A 22,192-nucleotide genomic window follows, 5' to 3' on the forward strand; every position below is an offset into this window, starting at 1 on the left:
ATGGACATAACTAAGTGAATTGGAAAAAATAAAAAAGCCTTTTCAGCCCATTCAGAAATAATTGATGTGACTGAGACAGCTGTATGTGAGCTCCAGATAAGGAGACAATTTATGGAGAAACCACTGAAGCTAAAAAGGAAGGTGCAGATTTAAAGTTCCCAATAAAGTTGTCTGTTAGACATAGCAGTATTCAATAAGGAAAAAGATTTAACCTGAGGTTCTTTTCAATACATAGCATCCTTAGGGGACTATCCTCTTGAAAATAAAATCCCTATAAAGGTACTGTCACTAGGTTATAAAAAATGGGCTCTTAGGGAAAAGTGCCTGTACTCTTAGTCCCTTGCTGTATGTTCTCTTTTACTGTAAGTAATGCATATAACTGTTTTCTTTTTCTAAAATTTACTACTGTTATATCAAAGAAAATAATCCATGTTTATTCAATACATTGTAATTTTAAAGATTTTTGCTAATATTGATAGAAAGCAAATATTTTAAGTTTGTCTGATATGGACATAATATTTGATTTTGGAGTGTGATGGATACATTTAATTAGATAGTTTAGAATTAATAAAATATTGGTTTTGTTACCATTCATATACATGTATTCATTTGTTCTTTTCAGCTTTTCCTAGAAACCGTACGTGAACTTTCTGACAAAGACTTTAAATAGGTAACACCTGAAATGTTATACAGGTTTAATAATGTTCATATTCTGAAAATGGAAGATATTAATGACACAATATGAATAACAGACACATTAATGTTAATTTTAAATTCAATATTCCTAAATGTACAGATATGAAGAGTACATAAGGGCTGGGGATGTGGCTCAAGCAGTAATGCGCTTGCCTGGCATGCGCAGGGCGCTGGGTTCGATCCTCAGCACCACATAAAAATAAAATAAAGATGTTGTTTCCACTGAAAACTAAAAACTAAATATTAAAAATTCTCTTTTCTCTCTCTTTGTCTCTCTCTTAAAAACAAGAGTACACAATATTATATAAGTGCTTCAAAAACTGGAGGATAATTATATGCTTTTATAAAATTTTTACAAATTCTAAAATGTGCAAGATAAAGTAAAAAACAGGCAGTTATATCTGTAGTACAATTTGACTTCAGCTTTCTATATACTTTTTCACAAAAATAATTATTTTAGAAAATTTTTTTAATCCCCTAATAAATTTGAAATCCATCTATTTAATTTTCCTTGGAGACTATGTGTAAGTAGTGTAGGATCTGACTACTGGTCAATATCTGAAGCAAAGCAGAGCTTGTGGGAACCTTTTTTGTTACCTCTATACCTGCTGGGCTCTAGAGACTTGGGTTCCCTGTCAGCTATTTTACAATATTACTAATAGAGACACAATCTTACAGAAAGGGATAATGCATCAGAAGTTCTCCTCATTGTGCCTTAGAAACTCTCCATGAGTGCCTAACAATGATGTTGCTGGAACACAAGCCTTCTTTCTATTCTCCAGATGTATTACAAATCTTCTTTTAATGTAGGCAGGCTGTTTCTCTCTTTATCTCCAGCTCTCCAATATACGGATTTTAGCATCTGCTCACATTTTTTTTTTCCAGAAAACAAAACTATTAAATGCAAATGACTCTTCTGAATATGCTACATTGTACACCACACAACATTCAACTTATTAAATCTCTGTTTGTTAATTTTTCCTCTTAAATACCTGAAATTATTTTTTAAATAAAAATGATCATTGTAATCACACAACCCTCCCCTCAGGTTCACCAACATTTCCATGGAAAAGGGGAGGGGAGGAAGAGGCTGCCATCCCCAGGTCCCCTGACAGCAGAAAAGCAAGCATGGCAGACAGAGGACTTTTAAGGCATTTTTCTACTTCCTGTGTGACCTAGAGATTTCCTGAAAATAAAAGGAATAAAATTGTGTGCAGAAGGGGAATGCCTATTACAGGTCTATGGTAGGTTTAAAGCAGGGTAAATCCTAATCCATTTCAGTCAATTGGGAGCCCCGGGAGGATGAAGGTACATCCAGTGCTCCAGGGATTGTGCCTTTGAATACATTTGCAATGACCTCTAAAATATTGGCATAGATCCTGTAGGAGGGTGTGTGTGGCCTCAAGTGAAAGTCTGTAATGTGCCATAATGGAGAACAAAAATTGTTGATAAATACCATTCTAAAATAAACCAATGCAGAAATACTCATGCTCAGCGAAGGACCAGATTGGAATTGCATTTTGTACATATTTGCTTTACAATTTGCATTTAAAAAAAATAAAAACCAAGTATATTAGTAGGATAATTAGGATTGAAATTTTGTATGGACTTTAAAAATTCTGTTTAGAAGCCTTGTAAATTACTAGTTAGCCTTGTTTTTTCTTAAAAGAAAAAAATAAAAATCCTAAAAAATGATGTGAGATGGCCCAAGTTATATAGCTGTGGCCTGAGGTATGGTACCTTTTATAGTATGTGTCTTTAAGGGAGCTTAAGGCTCTTTTTATAAATGATCTCATTAATTCGCAGAGAATTTAAGTTGGTAAAGGGCAGATAGTATTATCTCAATTCTACAGACCTTGAGCCTAAGGCATCAGAACTAGAGGTCAGCTAACTTGCCCAAGGTCACATAGAAAATCTATAGGGCTTTTTTTTTTTTTTTTTTTTTAATAGAATTCTTTTCTTTTTTTGCTATTTTTAGTGCACTCCTTTTTTTTTTCTCATTAAACATACACACACAGAGACATACTGACACCCATAAATGAAATTCACATGTTGTACTGCTTATTTTCCTTTTGTAATTTTTAAAATTTAATCTCTTTTGTAATTCTAGTTAGTTTATGTATTGATGTTTTTCCGTCCCCTCTCAGCATCTATTGTTGGACATCTGTCTTTGCTTACATCTTGATCTTTTCATCTAAAAAAAAAAAAAAAAAAAAACACTTCACTGCCAATGAAGGAAGACAACAAAACTAGATAAGTAAATCTCTACACAGACCTTTTCTTTAAGCTGCTATACTACTTCTTCCCTTTTGTCATATTTTTCAAAATTACTGCTGGATGCCTATTTTCTTTTGTTCTATATTTGCACCTTTCTTTGTTCGAAATGGTTTGGACGTTTTTAGCCACAATGACCTTCTAATAGATGACTCCAATGGACCTGTGGTTCTGAGCATTCTTCTTAATGTTTCTAATTCCTTTAATCACATAAGATTTTTTTTGTCTTTGTCGAAATGTCTGAGTACTGGGCTTTTTAGTTTCAAATATGATCTGATTTTCTTTTACCCACTTGTTTTTTTTATCCCTTTTTGCTGATCCATCAAATACGGCCCTTAAATGTATGTTGTCTATCAAACAGCTTTAGGGCTTTCAATCCACACACCTAAATCCCATGCAGATTATAGCATCTCTTCTCTGCCTCTATTGTATTGGAAACTTGATTGTGTTGTATTTTGAGTGTTTCTGTAGCCTATAAGACTTACGGGTTTTCCAGCGTGTAGAACTATTGTTGAAACCCTGTAACATAATGGGTGCAAAATAAATACAAGTTAAGTGAATTAATGACTGAATTCAATCATCCACACAGGCTTGCTTCAAAAGCGCCATGCTATTCATTCTCACGGCTGCCACCTTCTTTCAACCTTACCCGCTTGCTAGATAAATGTTTCTCTATAGTTCAAAATGTCTTGGTATAATCATCTGCCTTCCTTCAAATTTCTTCTTCCTCCTTTTTTGTAAGAAACGATCAGATTGTGTTTTCTAGCTTGACCCTTTAATCACATCATTTGTTCATCTAATTGAATTCTTTTTCCACCACCAATGTTTTTAGAATCATTTTCTTTTTTAAAAAAAAAATTTGTACTTTCAGATGGACAGTATTCCTTTATTTTGTTTGTTTATTTTTATGTGGTGCTGAGGATCGAACCCAGTGCCTCTCATGTGCCAGTCAAGTGCTTTGCCACTGAGCTACAGCCCCAAGCCCCTAGAATCATCTTCTTTGAGTTCTCCTGCTTGCCTTACTTGTTCAGGACACTAGCCTCTCTTCACCCTTTCAGTAATCTAGAAGACCTGTGCTCTTCCTCAAGCGCTTTGATTTCTCTCTTTTAAAATAGATCAGTTTGCTTTGCAGAACACAAAATCATTTATTAGCCAAGATTGAAAAAGACAAAGCTCCATCGCTCCAGGTCACTAAGTATCTTCATGCCCATGTTTTTGAGTCTCAAGATGGAACCATGCAAGAGTCTACTGACTTTCCTTGGAAACTGCTACAACCCCGAGAGAACTCCCTGGCTTCCTGGAACAGTTTGCTTTCTTTTATGTCTTTACATAGGTTCTTCCTGACCATAGGGTTTTTCTTTGTTCTCTGTGCTTTTCATCAATCAAGGAGAACTTAAAAATTACTAATATCCAGGTCACACCTGAAAGCTGACTCACTGGGCTTCTGTTGGGGCCAAGAATTTGAATTTATTTTTTCCACAAGTTCTCTGGGGTGATTGTAAGGTGCATGTAGGCTCAAGAATCATCATTTAAACCATTTTGCTTCAGAGTATCAGTGATGAAGTCAAAGTCACGTATTTAATGCAAATTTATCCTCTGCTATGTAGTCAACACTGTTTTGCATTTCCACTTTAATGAGGCTTCCTGGAATATAAAGATAACTTGAATTCTGTGTTATAGCCACTGTTATAAATGCTGTGAATGTTATAAACCACCTTCTCAATAGAACCAAGCTAATGATGGTAGATGGTATATAAATATTGTCTGTCTGCCTCTGTCTCTTCCTCTGTATCTATCTAGCTGTCTAACTCAATATATATGATATAATACTAGAATTAAATTTTAACTCTTTGAATCCATAGACTATTCTTCAAAAGATAGGAATCTGTACCAATTTGGTTCATATTAACAACTTAAATATATTGCTGTAAGAATTTAATTTTTCACAATTATCAGTTTAAGATTTAGTGATTGCTCTAAATGCTAATAATGCTTTGTAGAATTCTAAGGCCACATTTTAAATTGTACATAAAAAATGATGCGACAGCATATTCTGATCCTTTGTGTGATATTTTTTATTTTGTACTTTTATTATAAATTATTTCTTCATTCATCCAGATATTATTTTAAATGGGAAAAGATTTTTACAGGAAAAAAGGAAGCATTGATGAATCTGTTACTATATAAATAGATCTTAGTATATTAAAATTATACTCTTCTTGCTTCTAAAATAATTTATGGAGATTAAAATATTCATAATCACAATAGGGTAGGTAATCAAGTAAATAAAATGTTCATAAGTTCATGGCAGTCATTATTTAACCTGTTACAGTGCAATCATTATTTTATTTTTGACATTTTTCATTGCAAACATAGTTTATGACCCATCTCTGCTCTCTGATCACTGCTTTGGTGGAACAAGCATGTAAACACAGATTCTGAGATTAATATCTCCACATGAATGTCCTTCTCTTGTTTTTATATCAAAATGAAACACTATTTCTCATGATTTCTTATTTTTCTTCTTTCAACTTATTAATTTTATTTATGGATTTCTGTATTCATCCTGAAAATTTTCCTTGTATTAGAAAAGCCAGATCCTAAAAGATTTGAAAGTTATTAAAATAGAATTAAGTATAGCATTTGACCTTCTTTTATCTTTCAATATCCATATATCTATTTTTAACCCACTTCTGTTCCTTGAAGTGATAATATGTCTGCCTGACCCTTGGAGTTCTTGCCTAAATTCAACATTGATATTACAATTTCATTGTGCAGTAGTATTTGCAGAGTATCTTTTGTGTGCAGAGCAATGTGATTTTAGGAGACTTGTCAGTGGTTTTATTTCTGAGGTGACAACAAAGACATCAATCACAGATATTTTGCAGTCAGCTAGTAGGGATAAATGGGAAGATTTTATAAAAAGAAAATTCACACCAAAGGTGAAACATGGTAAATACAAATATATTTCTACATTTATTTAGATACAGAGTAAAATGTACAATGATACTAATATAAAGAAACGTGAGAAGTATTAGTAAAATAAGAATAGTGTTTCTAGAGCACATTGCATGTAAATTTTGGCCCATAATGTGTTTGCGATTTATACTAGAAATATTTTGTAATTGTTTTTCAATATTGCTGACCCAAATCAGTGAAATTTTATAAAGAAAAGAATGTGATTTGAAGGTTTCTCTTTTACTCTTAGATTTAACTATTCTAATAATTTGATTTTGAACTAGAATGAAAAAGAGAATTTTGTAGACTGTGTGTTACAATTTAGTACGTGAATGGTAAGATACTAGGGAGAAATATCAGTAATGTACTGTATTCTTAGCAAATCTTCTATCTATAACAAAAAAAAGGGAAATTTTGTGGAAGCATGTGATTGTCTTTAGCAAAACCAGTTTATAAATTACAGGAAAATGCCACAATTCTTCTTAGCTTTCTCACTAATATCAAATCTTGTGCAGATAATTCTTAACACTTCTAGAATGCTACTGATCCCAGTTAATATAAGTTATTTGTACCTTGAGCATTCTTAACACTTATAGAATTCTACTGATCCCAGTTAATATTAGTTATTTGTACCTTGAGCATTTAAGCTACAAAAGTACAAAAAAAGCTCTTCATTTTTTCATTATTATCTGGTAAATTTAATTTGATGCTCTATGATGGAAAGAACAAGTTATAAGGTAAAAATATATACACTTCTGCCATCTTCACATTCACACAAGAGTTTAATGGATACAACTATTGCCAAGAATAATCTCAGAAAGATATTATGGGACAATGTTTGATTGTTTTTCAGAATTACTGTTGGTATGGAGCACAGCCACTATCTGATATTAGTTTACTCATTTAATAAGCCTAAGTGTTTCTTTTTTATTTTATTATGTAGTTCAGATAATCTGTACATTTCATCTATAGTAAATATTCAGTTTGCTCATTATCATAAGCATAATAAATTATTGGTTCCTATTGGATGAAGTTTTGCAGAACTTTTTAAATACAAATTAAAGATTGCACACTGTTTTTTAACTAATTATAGTCATAGTAAAACATATGTTTAGACTTTTTTAGATTATTTTCCATTTAAGAAAACTTTTACTTTAACATGATTCATACATTTTAAATAGACAATAATTTTATAAAAAGAAGTAATAAATATACTTTAATTTCCTAGCCCTGCATCTGGAATCCTTTTATCAGCTGTAATTTTAATAATTATGTCAAGTTTCAGCACATTAAATCTTTTAAAACTTTATATCTCATGGATGAAGTATTTTAAAATGATGTATTTTTTGTCATCGGGTTAGTTCAGCATTTATTGCTACATCACTGATCCTTGTTTTTATGAATTCTGTTTGTAAAAAGCATTAAGACTATTGAATAAATAAAGGTTAAGTATATGGAACTAATATATCAGATTTAAATGCATGTTTTAGTGAAATTTCTGTTTTCTTATCTTGGTTTCAGAAAGAGAATTTTCAGTTATCCAAGCTCCATGCATTGTCTAAGATAATATATAGTTCACCAAGTCAATTTCAACATATTTAATAATTTTTACTGAATTAGTTGTCAGTAGATTTTAATGTATGTAATTATGTATTTTTTAATAAGATCATTTACAATCTTATATCTTAGTGACATTCAGAATCTTTTCTTTTGCAGCCATTTCGTAGAGTGACGTTTTCTGTTGTGAGTCAGCCTCAGGACCCACATCAGGGGTCACTGCAGAGTTGCTATGACAGCGGGCTGGAGGAGTCAGAAACACCAAGCAGTAAGAGTTCATCAGGGCCAAGACTGGGTGCCCTTCCACTCCCAGAGGACAACTATGAAAGGACCACGCCGGATGGCAGTGTTGGTGAGGCAGAGCATATGGAAAATGGTAGGGGCAAACACAACATCCACACACATAATCACGCTAGTGAGCCGTAATAAGTAGGCTTGGCGAAGGTCAGTCTAAAACTAAAATAAAATAGCTGACACCAATACTATTTTATTTTAAAAAATAAGTATTTACTAAAATATAGAAATGCCAAATAAAGCAACATAACTATGTAGATAAAACTCACCAAAATTGCACCATCATTTAAAAATGGCCTGTCAGAAATAAATGCACATACAAATAAAACCAGAGCAGTGTCTTCTATGAAAATGCTAAATTAGAGCACAATTCCTCAATAATAGCCACCGAGAAAGGTCTTTTCTGATAGTTTTCTTCTACTCATTTTTGTCATGCAACTATTTCTTCAATTGCTACTGTCCAGTCTTGGTGAAAGGAAATGACCATAAACATACCTTGCTTGACTCCCCTTACCCCCTAGATTTTTAGGAAAAACATTTTCAAATCTCTCCTTTCAATGCTAGCTGAAATTGAGTCAGAGAAGGAGAACAGCTCTGTCTTGCTCTCCACAGTATGCAGTAAATACTATTAGAGTTCCTCTCTCATTTAAGTATAAGGTGTTACTCAATTTTGTGCAAGAGAAAGGAAGGAACACAAATTATAATTCTCCATATTCTTACGCTTTTGTGAGGCTATTCTCATAATTATTACAATTTACCTTATATACATTTTCATTTAGATCATAAAGTTATATTGCAGCAGTACTTATAAAACTGTTCACATTTGTTTATGTTCCCAAAGGCAATTTGGTAATCCATTTTCTGGATTTCAAATCATAAGTGAATGTTTGAGGATGAATTTATGTCAGTTAATGGAATGGTACAAGTTCTTCCTAAATTCATCATTATTTTCTACATAAAAAAGATATGGTCATATATAAGGGAAGGAAGGAGCATCAAGGAAATTTTGTTTTTAGTAAAAACTCAAAATGGATTTATGTCTTTCTCTATCTCAATCCTCTAGTGAAGTAGAAAATTTTTTAACTTTCTGTTATATGGTAGTTTCTTCAGTGATGATATGCTAAGTACAGCATATTAATGCAGGAAAAAGATTGCTTTTTCCTTCTGTAAGTTTACCTATGAATATTAAAATCCAGTTTATATATATATATTTTTTTTCTCATAAATGACCCTAAGTTGAAGTATTGCTAAACTAAATCATGCGAAATAATTATTTATCCACTCTATCATCAGGTGAGAAGATATGCTACCAGGGTTTGATAATTGATGTCCCTCTTGATTAATTATCCAGATGTTAAGTGGTATTTTGCCTTCTGGCTATAAAGGCATGCTTATCTGTGTGTATGGTGCTGTGTGCTTTTGTGGATGGGAGTTTGATGTGATTTTTAAGACAAAATTTTAAAATTTTTTAAGTGAGTATAAAATTTTGGTGTGAATTGAAATGCTGATGAATATTTGAGGCAAGTCTATTCAATATTCTTTGGAGAAAACTAAAATTAAATTTAAAGATATTACATATATAACATATATGTAATATTTTTAAGTATATTTATATATATATATAAATATTTAAAGATTTATTTAAATATAGTTTTTACCTACATATGTAAGCATGTATGTATACATATATATTTTTTATCTACTGAGGAAAGCAGTATTAATTTATTATTTCATTATTACTATTTCTTAGATCATCATTTGATAACAATTTTATGTTTTAAAAAGTGTTTATTTTTGTTATTAGTATATAATACACAATGGATCCTTTTTTGAATGTCAGCTATAGAAATAGAAAGGACTTTGTACACTGGCATTATAAAGACATTTTAATGTTATTTTCCATTTTTGTGAGTTTAAGGCCATTCAACATCTTTAAAATAATCAAGAAATTATGAATAATTAAAACATAATTAAATATGACAAATACATATCAATTCCTTTTTATGAAGCATACATGTCATAGAAAACAACAGGTGAGCTTGTAAATAGAACAGAAAGTTTACTAAGATTCCCCTCAAAAGGCTTTTAGTTCTTTTTTGTAAACATCTGTTGTATCTTGTCAATAGCAAGGCCCATGATAATATAACTGCTTTTTCCTGATTTCGTATGTGACTGACACTTGAAATGCAGAGTTTATATAAACGATTTGGAATCTGCTAGCTGTGATTCATGTTGGTCCCAATGTATAGGTAATGACAGAAGGAGATGTGATACATTTTGAGTGATCCAAACGTAGCAGTGGACATTCGACTCACAGTTTTGATGGAGTTCCCCTTTTTAGACTACTCATCTAGCCAGAAAGCACAATTGTATTGCTTGAATTCTGGTAATTTCATCTTTGATATTAATGGGTCATTCTGACATAAATAGAATTGGAATTGAAACCTGTCAAGTATTCATTTGTCACATTTAATTGGAATCCAGGTAATCTGCAGTGTTTTGCTTGGTTAGGTTTTAATCAGGATTTGTATTGGATTTTCATTTGGATTTTCCGTGAAATACCATTTTGGATGCTGTCCTAGTTCCTAATTATTACCTCATATATTTTCCTTGAATTTTAACCTGTGTGAAATAATGCAGTTTTCACTAACTGTTTTGGATTAACTTCCATTGTAAAGTTTGGAAGATAATTTGCAATGCAATAACATATAACATTCCAATATCATGATGCAAACCAGGAATAAGTTAGGATAGCTAAGGATAAAAATAAGTTGTCACAGATGCTGTGTCAAGGAAGTAACTGAAACAGGCAAATTTAAATAAATAGACATTAAAATGTATTTGTGTTTTACTAAAGCTTTTATCTGCCTTCTGTACTTTAGCATAATAAAATAATTTCATGTAGAAGGCCTGTGGGTTAATTCTCCTTTTAACAAGCTTAAACTTATATTCCAACAGATGTTGGTGCCAAATAAGGAATGGAGTTTTCTTCTCTGACTAGCTGAGGAAAAGGAATGCACTGCAAGAGTAAACACAATTTCATGCAACATGAGTAACGTAGAATGGGACCCACCATTTTGATGATCCAAATCTATAGAATTTATAGCCCTTGGGCTTTTAGAAAGAAATAATGAGAATTATGCCAGTCAAAAACATTTTAGGAAAATCTTGTGAATTACATTCATTCATGACAAAGATTACTAATAGTTAGTAATCAACTTTATGATTTCATACTGATCTTTTGATTGATGAAATTGGGGTAATTCATTCTTTACTATCTCATTAAAAATTAGTGGAATAAGATATCTTAAGACATGATAGGAAATTATTATGATAAAATGTTTGACAATGAAGAAGTTAAAATAATTAAAAGGTAGAGCAACAAACTGATGTTTAAGTAAAAAGCAGATATTAGCTTTAAAAGCATCCGATCTCACCCTTACCTTGATGATACAGCAATCTTCAGATTTTTTATTGGAGTGTGATTTAATAGTTTCTTGGTATATTTTATCTATATATCTTGGCCCACTGACCTATTTATTCTTTCAAAAGACCCCTCAAGATCATCTTTACAAAGCTAGTTTTCCATTTCTATGTGTGGCTCAGACACAGAGAACACTGAGTTGGCCTTTAACCCCAACTTTGCCATCAGCAGTTTGTAGGTCACTTAATCCTTGTTTGTTTCTGATCATCTTTAAGTAATTAACTACATTAAATATGAAATCCTACCCAATCCAACAATCTGTGATCCTCTCTGAACATCCAGTTGTCCTTGATTTTTCCTCTAGAGAACAGAAAGAGGCTTTGTATCTCTTAGTGAGGTGGAGAGTAAATTTTATAATATAAGTTAATGAGGTGTGGCAGTAGTAATTCTAAGGCCTTTTTCTCAACCCACAAAACATATGTGAGTTCTAATAAGAGGTAATGCATTTATTGTAAAAATCAAAGAGTCCAACTGGTGATTCTGGCCAGGTGGGTGGAAAGGTTGGCACCACAGCAGGGTAGTGTGGGAGACATGTTGGGAGCTTCCCTTAATCATACTGTGCAAGGGCCATCTGGAGATCTGGTCTCACCCTCTGCCACAGTGCCCTTCACAGATAATTATGATTAAGACATGCTGCAATGGAATAAGTGTTTATTTTCTTGCTTGACAACTTAAACTCTGGTCAGATTAAGGATGAAGAGAGATGAACACAATGTGTTTTTTTCTTAAGTTAAACCTTTACAAATAGAATACCTTACAAATAATGTAGGAACACAGCAGGTAATCCATCAGACAGATTTTAAAAAGGTAAATGAGGTTAGCAAGTTGGAAACTCTAAATCCTTAATTAATTTTATGCTTCTTGATTTTCTCAAATCTTTCAGAAAAAGTACCTTTGACTTTTATACACCAATGTTTTTGAAATTCCCACTTCTGAACTTTCTTACTTTTTCAAATTTACATATGATAGATGCCATTGTTCTATTCATTCTTTATACCTCTTCTCTTCATTCCACATGCTTTAAATGAGTGTTTAGAGTGTTTTGTTCTTGATAATTAAAACATGGTATAGCACACTGTGAATCCATTTTGTATCTGCCATGAAATTTTTACATATGTTTTAGAAGTAAATGCATATTCATTGGGAATAAACCACCATTTTTTATAAGGCCAAGGGTAATGAGAATGGAGAATAAACACATTATCTTTGTGGAGGATAAAGGAACCTCCCCATCTCCTTTTCTCCCACCTACCTACCCAATTATCGGCAGGTATCTGTCCACAAGGTATTGTTGTCCTTGGTGTGAGTCTGTTGTCCTCTCATTTGACTGGGTAATGTAGAAAGGTGGCCTCTTCCATCATTCCCAAGAGCCTCACAGACTTCTGAGTGGCATAAGTATTATATCTCAAAAACAAATGCTCACACATACTGTTTTTGTAGGAAAATACTAATACACATCACTATGGATTCATTTCCATGGTTTCGTGTTTCTTCCTGACATTCTGGTTGCCAGAGTCTCACTGAGGTTAATTTCCCTACTTTTCTAGTCATCTGTGACATGGTTCTGCATTTCCCAAGTGTCCTCAAGAAGTCTTCATGCCACCCAGCCATTCAGGAGGGCTGCATTCCCTTCTACTTCATAGTGATTATAGAGAGAAGGTAAATGTAGGGACAATCTCTAAGCCAGGTCTCAGCCAAGCAAGATATGTCCTGCAGCTACTTTTCAATTTTCCACTAAAATAAACAGTACAATCTGAAAGAATCTGAAAAAAAAATTCACCAACAGGAGAATTGGCAGCATTGAGGATACAATCTAGTGAATTAAAAAAATAAAATAAAATTTTGCAATCTAATGAATCAGTCTGATTCCCGGTTTCACCTCAGACTAAGAGTATAATTTTCTCACCATCTTCAGCCCCCAGTTTCTTCAATTACAAATCACAGTACTGTGGAAGAAATTGAAGAGATAATAGCATGCAACAGTTTATAGATAACAGTAGTTATAATTTGGCTGTTAATTGATGAAATGATTTGCTGTTTTTATTTATCATAGATGATTTTGATTATAAATCTAAGTGGATTTGATATAATACAATGGCTTAATCTTGGCCTTCATAAAATGTTTAGTCTTACAAGTACAGAATTTTAAAATTACTGGTTGGAGTGATATTCTCATCTTGGATAATTTCCAGTCCTTTTTGTTTTTATTTATTTTCATGGGGTAACATGGGATGACCTCAGGACAGTAACTTACAAAGGTAGCAAAGATCTAAAGGAGCGAAGGGGAGCCTTATCTCTTCTGACATAGAATCAGCTCAGTTCTTTGTGCTCTTTTTCATGCAAGGTCTGGAATTTCCATCGTTATCTTTTTTTTTTTTCTCTTTTTTAAAGTTTTTACATTCATATCCAGTGTTCCAGTTGAGTGCATTATTCTTCAGGTGTATATTTCCCTGTGAACTGCAGCAAAATATTCACAATGTCAGGAAAAATGAACTAAAAAATGTCCAATTAACATGCTTACCAGACTCTCAGTCTTTTCTTTTCTAATCTCAGTATTAATAATTAATACTGATAAAACGTGCGGCCATATTACCCTTTTTATTCTAATTTGGTCCTTTAAAACTACATCACTCTGCTGAACCTTTATGACATTCAAGAAGAGAATGAGCTTTTATGAAATCTCAAAGTGACTTTGGAGGTCAGTTAGTGGGTTTGTTGCCTTCAGATTCTCCAAGCATTGGGCTTCTGGGGATTTTTTGTTGACAGTGAATTTGGTTGTTTAGTCCTTATTTAGTTAAGGCATTATTCCAATCTCTCCTGCTTTCCTTTTCTGTGTGTCTAAATCATATGTATTTCTAGACTTCCTCTGATTTTTTCCCCAGAATTATATACAAAATATTTATGTTAATAAAATATGACAATATTCTTAAGCAACTTCTCTATGGTAAATAAACAGGAACACAGTGACTCTTAAGTCAGCACTCTTCACTTCTGGGGCTGGCTCAATTATAGAGAAACTGATTGATCTCAATGTCCCTCTTCTGGAGTAAGCATTTCCCACTGTACCACTTCTATTTCAGGATTTTTTTTTTTTTGAGAGAAATAAAACATTTTTTCCTTGAATGAAGCAAAGCATAGCAATGCCTTTGGTGTCTTGTTTTACAGAGTGATTACAAGGTAACGAAGCTGTGATTATTATTTTTGATCCAATCAACTTGTATTAAAAATAATCTAAAACAAAGATTTTCCAAAGGAGTTTAAATAAATAAAAAAGAATCCCTGCCTTCAAAATGGAAGTCCTTATGTTGGGGAGAGGCAACCTTAATGGTAGCAACCTTAATGGTAGTATAATGTAAAAAATAGGAAGCTCATTAGAGAAGTTCAGAGTATTGTAAGGTACAGAAAAAGGGCAAAGTAAACTCTACAGAGGAATAATTATACATGCATTTATTGGAAATTTTACAATTCATAAATAAAATTTGGGATTGGAAGAAGGCCCTGAAGTGTTATTTGCCTCAGATCCTTTCTCTTTACCCATCTTCAATCTAATTTAAAACAATTGGTTTACAGGTTTCATGTTTAAGCCAAATAAATTCAAATTATTTAAATTTTGTTATTATAATCACATTAATGTCACTGTTTCTCTTTTTACATCTTCTTTTTTCTTTTCATAAGACTTTATTTTCCACACTTTTTTTTTTCTTTTTTGCTGCTAAACACAATTATTTCAAAACCTCTAGAATTTAGCATTGATGCAATTGTCAGCAGAAGCTAAATCCAGATCTAAACTATAAAACATTAATTTTATGTCTCTTTCTTTGTATATAACCATGGGCAATTACTAGTCACATGTATGCTTTAAATGAGGTCTTTCAAATTTAATAATAGCTTGTAAATAATTTTTTGAAATTATTCTATTTTTTTTCAGAAGACCAGTTATGCTTCTCAAATTAAATAGATGATTAGATCACATTAGAGTAGAGTAGATTAGATCACATTAAGTTTATTTTTTGAGAACCAATTCATTTATTTGTGGTGGTTGCAAATTGTTTTGTAATTATTATTTCAAGATCCAAGTTACATTTATGGTTATTTCTCTTTAAGTCTCATTCCCTCTTTATTTGTAATATAGACAATGGGTTGCATCGTATTGAAATCTTTGTAGTGAATTTTTCTTAATTTACATAGGTAGAATTTTTGTTGTTGAGTCTCATTATCTTGTTTGTTTTCTCATTGTGATCCAAAAATATGATTATAGATTCATTAGTAGAATGATAAAATACTTAAAATGCATGCAGATTTAAATACCTCCTCAAAAACAGGCTTTTTACTGTTGACATGTGATAATCTGAAAGGAAAGTAATTTTTTAAAACTATATGTTCCAATGAAATTGGTGTCGAGTGGTGTAAAATGTTTTGGTGATAAATAGATAATAGAATAGCAATTAGCTGTTTAAAAACTTTCAACTTATTCATTTCTGTTTAGAAATATATTTTCTATGATATATCTGCTTTAAAATGCTCACATCTTAGATGATGATGTCAGTAGGGGACCCACATGTGATCTGTGATTAAGAACTGCTCTGAGGTTGCATTCCTTGCAGCTACAGTGCCCTGGGATGAATTGTGCACATTGTTTCTATTCCATATGAGGCCATATCCCACCCACCCAGCATTCATAGCAAAAGGTCACAGAAGCTATAGCTGAAATTTTATACAATGAACAGGGAATGTAGAGTATTATGAGAATTCATTTAGTTAAATTGAGCAAGCATTTGTTGAGTAATTACACAAATTTTCATGAAGGATCCAAAGGTGAATGAGACATGGTCTCCATTTTCTACATGTTTACATACTGCAATGGAGAATGATGTGGGCAGAATTATATTGTTAAACATAAAGTCAGGATGCTAGGCTTGGTCACATAGCCCCGTGATCCCAGCTACTTGGCAGGCTGGGGCAGGAGGACTGTAAATTCAAGGCCAACCTGGGCAACTTAGTAAGACTCTGCTCAAAATAAAAAATAAAAAGGACTGGGGATGTTGCTCATTGGAAGAGTGACACTAGGTTCAATCCCCAGTATCCAGAGATAGATGATAGATGAGTAGATGATAGATAGAGAGATAGATAACAATAAATGTATGAAAGATACTATATGGGAAGATTCCATACAACAAGGACCAAAGAAGTTGGGGATGTGAAAAATTGTAACCAAGCCTTGAGAGATGAGTAAGTAGATTTTTTTTTTTTTTTGATAAGCAGAAATGTGGGTAGGTTTTTCGAAAATAGAGGGGGAAGCCAAAAATAGCAACCTGAAAAGGGAGGGAAGAGTGCTGCCATTTGCCAACCTGGGGAAAATCGAAAAAAACAGCCCATCTCTGTGGGTTTGATGCAGACTTGTAGGATTTATGGCATCCTTGAAAAATGCAAGTCATATCCAGCAGGCTATTGGGAATATAGATTGGAAATCTGAAAGTATAGATAATGGAACTAACATATTCTTAGGAGTCATTAGCACACCAGTAATGATGGACTTTTGGGAATAGATGAGACCATCACTTAAGCAAATGACGTCAAATAAGTGGTGATACCAAAACAGAGGCTTGCAGAGGATTGAAATATAAGAGAATAACAGAGAAGGCTTTAGTAAGAGTGGCTGAGAGGTATATTAAAAATAAAATCATGTTGGGGGGAATCTTTAAGTTATTAGACTTGTCTGAAACTCAGTGTGTTCTTAGGAAAAATAGAGATAATAATACTGAGGGTCCCTGTAAGAATGTAATTAATTATTGGTTGTGTGGGAATATAATAAAATAAAATAAAAAGAAAATAAACCAATAAAATATGGCAGACTAACACAGGGAGTTGGAATCAGTAGAGCAGTGGTTCTCAAATATTTGGTGCTGCAGGGAAGACAAAAACAAGTCATCATATGATAATTATTCTTTTAGACTACCTTTGTCTTATTATATGACTCTTACATTTTATATCATACTGTGCAATAACTTGTTCATTTTACTTACTTGAAATTAAAAGAATATTGTATTAATTGCATTTGTGGTACAATTGATGACATTGTTTCAGTCATCAACAACAACAACAAAAATATTTTGTAATTTTGAGATCCTTAATATTATAACAGGTCTGTCAATTGTTAATAGTACTATGCAAGTAGATGTGCTTCAGAACAGAAAATAATAAAAAATAGAATTTGAATGAGAAGTAAATTCAAATTTCATCATAAAAAGACTAATTTTAGTCCATTCAACATGTGCACAGCACCCAGGTCAACAATGCTTGCCACAACTAGTACACCATTCAAGGGAACACCTCTAATATATTATGTGCAAATACTTATTAGTAATTATTTGCCAGAAGGATGTCACTTTCTGTTTTTTTTTTAATTTTTAATTACAGGAAATATAACTGTTATGCTTTGGATGTGAGGTGTTCCCCAAAAGCTCATGCATGAGACAATACAAGAAGGCTAAGTGGTGAAATGATTGGGTTATGAGAGCTAGTTAACCCCATCAGCAAATTAATCCCATTATAGGAATTAATAGAGTGGTGGATGAAGACAGGTAGGGTGTGAATGGAAGAGGTGGGCCATTGGGGGTGCTTTTTAGGGTATATATTGTGCAAGTGGAGTCTCTCTGCTTCCTGATCACCATGTGAGTGGCTTCCCTCCATTACACTCTTCTGCCATGATATTCAGCCTCACCTTATGCCCTGAGGAATGGAGTAAGCTGCTTAGGGACTTAGACCTTTGAAACCCTGAGACCCCAAATAAAGTTTTTTTCTTCTAAAATTGTTCTTATTAAGTCTTTGGTCAGAGCAGTGAAAAAGCTGACTAAAATAACAGCCATCAACATCCCTTAAGTTTTCTTCTCCTTTCTCTGAATTCTTTGTTGCTTAGGAAGAATTACAAATAAGGACTATATTGGTAAAACTTGTCCGCCAGCCTAAGATATTCTAACTAATTGCTACATAATAAATTCTAAGTGAAAAATGCAATTCATACATGTATTCATTTCATCAAAAATCCCTAGATATGTGCATTTATTTGGCCTGGCATATGCACTCTCCATTCTCCTGGAATACTGAAGAGAATTATATAAACGTAGTGTGTAACAAGAGAAGCCACTTGGGTTGCCAAGTGGTGTTTGAGTGGTATCTGGAAATTTTTTTCTAGGTGCATATAATTTTTTCAGTGCCTCCAAATTATACAGAGCCAAGTGCCATAAACAATTCTTAAAAATATTACAAAATCCTGATGCCAACATAGAATATTGGTTTATTAAATTAAGAACAGGAGAATACTCATTCATGAGATAGAAAGTTCCCTGCATCTTCTCCAAAGCATCTTCTCCTTTACTTTAAGGAGATCCAAGACAAATCAATGTTCCTTTTTTTTTATTGGTTGTTCAAAACATTACAAAGCTCATGATATATCATCTTTCATACATTTGACTCAATTGGGTTATGAACTCCCATTTTTACCCCAAATATAAATTGCAGAATCACATCGGTTACACATTCACGTTTTTACATAATGGCATATTAGTGACTGTTGTATTCTGCTACCTTTCCTATCCCCTACTATCCCCCCACCCCTCCCCTCACATCTTCCATCTCTACCTCATCTGCTGTTGTCCAATTCTCTCCCTTGTTCCCCCCCTTTCCCCTCACAACCTCTTATATGTAATTTTGTGTAACATTGAGGGTCTCCTACCATTTCCATATGCTTTCCCTTCTCTCTCACTTTCTCTCCCCCACTCGTCTCTGTTAAATGTTAATCTTTTCCTCATGCTCTTCCTCCCTGTTCTCTTCTTAGTTGCTCTCTTTATATCAAAGAAGACATTTGGCATTTGTTTTTTAAGGATTGGCTAGCTTCACTTAGCATAATCTGCTCTAATGCCATTCATTTCCCTGCAAATTCTATGATTTTGTCATTTTTTATTGCTGCGTAATACTCCATTGTGTATAGATGCCACATTTTTTTTTATCCATTCATCTATTGAAGGGCATCTAGGTTGGTTCCACAGTCTAGCTATTGTGAATTGTGCCGCTATGATCATTGATGTGGCAGTATCCCTCTAGTATGCTCTTTTAAGATCCTCAGGGAATAGTCCGAGAAGGGCGATAGCTGGGTCAAATGGTGGATCCATTCCCAGCTTTCCCAGGAATCTCCATACTGCTTTCCAAATTGGCCTCACCAATTTGCAGTCCCACCAGCAGTGTACAAGTGTACCCTTTTCCCCACATCCTCGCCAACACTTATTGTTGTTTGACTTCATAATGGCTGCCAATCTTACTGGAGTGAGATGGTATCTTAGGATGGTTTTGATTTGCATTTCTCTGACTGCTAGAGATGGTGAGCATTTTTCCATGTACTTATTGATTGATTGTATGTCCTCCTCTGTGAAGTGTCTGTTCAGGTCCTTGGCCCATTTGTTGATTGGGTTATTTGTTATCTTATTGTTTAATTTTTTGAGTTCTTTGTATATTCTGGATATTAGGGCTCTATCTGAAGTGTGAGGGGTAAAAATTTGTTCCCAGGATGTAGGCTCTTTATTTACCTCTCTTATTGTTTCTCTTGCTGAGAAAAAACTTTTTAGTTTAAGTAAGTCCCATTTGTTTATTCTTGTTATTAACTCTTGGGCTATGGGCGTCCTATTAAGGAATTTGGAGCCCGACCCCACAGTATGTAGATCGGAGCCAACTTTTTCTTCTGTCAGACACAGTGTCTCTGATTTGATATCAAGTTCCTTGATCCACTTTGAGTTAACTTTTGTGCATGGCAAGAGAAAGGGATTCAGTTTCATTTTGTTGCAAATGGATTTCCAATTTTCCCAGCACCATTTGTTGAAGATGCTATCCTTCCTCCATTGTATGCTTTTAGCCTCTTTATCAAATATAAGAAAGTTGTACTTTTGTGGATTGGTTTCTGTGTCCTCTATTCTGTACCATTGGTCCACCCGCCTGTTTTGGTACCAGTACCACGCTGTTTTTGTTACTATTGCTTTGTAGTACAGTTTGAACTCCGGTATCACTATACCTCCTGATTCACACTTCCTGCTTAGAATTGCTTTTGCTATTCGGGGTCTTTTGTTTTTCCATATGAACTTCATGATTGCTTTCTCTATTTCTACAAGAAATGCCATTGGGATTTTGATTGGCATCGCATTAAACCTGTAGAGAACTTTGGGTAATATTGCCATTTTGATGATGTTAGTTCTGCCTATTGATGAACAGGGTACATTTTTCCATCTTCTAAGATCTTCTTCTATCTCTCTCTTTAGGGTTCTGTAGTTTTCATTGTATAAATCTTTCACCTCTTTTGTTAGGTTGATTCCCAAGTATCTTATTTTCTTTGAGGATATTGTGAATGGAGTGGTTTTCCTCATTTCCATTTCAGAAGTTTTGTTGCTGATATACAGGAATGCCTTTGATTTATGCGTGTTGATTTTATATCCTGCCACTTTGCTGAATTCATTTATTAACTCTAGCAGTTTCTTTGTAGACCCTTTTGGGTCTGTTAGATATAGTATCATATCACCCGCAAATAGTGATAATTTAAGTTCTTCTTTTCCTATTTTTATGCTTTTAATTTCCTTTGTCAATCTAATTGCTCTGGCTAGTATTTCAAGAACTAAATTGAATAGAGTGGTGAGAGAGGGCATCCCTGTCTTGTTCCAGATTTTAGAGGGAATGCCTTCAGTTTTTCTCCATTTAGGATGATGCTAGCCTGAGGTTTAGCATATATAGCTTTTAGAATGTTGAGGTAAGTTCCTGTTATCCCTAGTTTTTCTAGAGTTTTGAACATAAAGGGATGCTGTACTTTGTCGAATCCTTTTTCTGCATCTATCGAGGTGATCATATGGTTCTTGTCTTTAAGTCTATTGATGTGGTGGATTACATTTATTGATTTCCGTATATTGAACCAGCCTTGCATCCCAGGGATGAATCCTACTTGATCATGATGCACAATTTTTTTTGATATGCTTTTGTATTCGATTCTCCAGGATTTTATTTAGAATTTTTGCATCCAAGTTCATTAGAGATATTGGTCTGTAGTTTTCTTTCTTTGAAGTGTCTTTGTCTGGTTTGGGGATCAGGGTGATGTTGACCTCATAGAATGAATTTGGAAGAACTCCTTCTTTTTCTATTTCTTGAAATAGCTTGAAAAGTATTGGTATTAATTCTTCTTTGAAGGTTTTGTAAAACTCTGCTGTATACCCATCCGGTCCAGGGCTTTTTTTGGTTGGTAGTTTTTTTGATGGCTTCTTCAATTTCTTCCTTTGTTATTGGTCTGTTTAAATTGTGTGTGTCTTCCTGACTCAATCTGGGCAGATCCTATGACTTAAGAAATTTATCGATATCTTCACTATCTTCTATTTTATTGGAATATAGGCTTTCAAAATACTTTCTAATTATCTTCTGTATTTCTGTAGTGTCTGTTGTGGTATTGCCCTTTTCATCCCATATGTTAGTAATTTGAGTTCTCTCTCTTCTCTTCGTTAGCATGGCTAAGGGTCTGTCGATCTTATTTATTTTTTCAAAGAACCAACTTTTAGTTTTTTCAATTTTTTCAATTTTTTTTTGTTTCAGTTTCGTTGATTTCTGCTCTAATTTTAATTATTTCTTGTCTTCTATTACATTTGCTGTTGTTTTGCTCTTCCTTTTCTAGGTTTTTGAGGTGTAGTGTGAGTTCATTTATTTGTTGGTTTTTTCTTTTTTTGAGGAAAGAACTCCAAGAAATGAATTTCCCTCTTAAAACTGCTTTCATTGTGTCCCATAGATTCCGGTATGTTGTGTCAGTATTGTTATTTGTCTCTAAGAATTTTTTTATCTCCTCCTTTATGTCTTCTGTAACCCATTTATCATTCAGTAACATATTGTTCATTTTCCATGTGATGTAGGATTTTT

At 33.4% G+C, this 22,192-nt stretch overlaps 1 protein-coding gene across 2 annotated transcripts in view; it reads left to right on the top strand.

Moving 5' to 3' along the window:
* The window catches only part of Pcdh7 (protocadherin 7), a 394,225-nt gene that overhangs the window by 177,176 nt on the left and 194,857 nt on the right, over nt 1-22,192 (top strand). Inside the window, exon 2 of one of the 2 annotated variants that reach the window (XM_076864796.2) lies at nt 7,645-7,861. In XM_076864796.2, the coding sequence (XP_076720911.1) occupies nt 7,645-7,861 (217 nt within the window). The remainder of the gene's footprint in view (nt 1-7,644; nt 7,862-22,192) is intronic. The other variant, XM_076864797.2, reaches the window with a different exon arrangement.

This window comes from Callospermophilus lateralis, chromosome 8, assembly GCF_048772815.1.
Source record: "Callospermophilus lateralis isolate mCalLat2 chromosome 8, mCalLat2.hap1, whole genome shotgun sequence".
NCBI lineage: Eukaryota > Metazoa > Chordata > Mammalia > Rodentia > Sciuridae > Callospermophilus > Callospermophilus lateralis.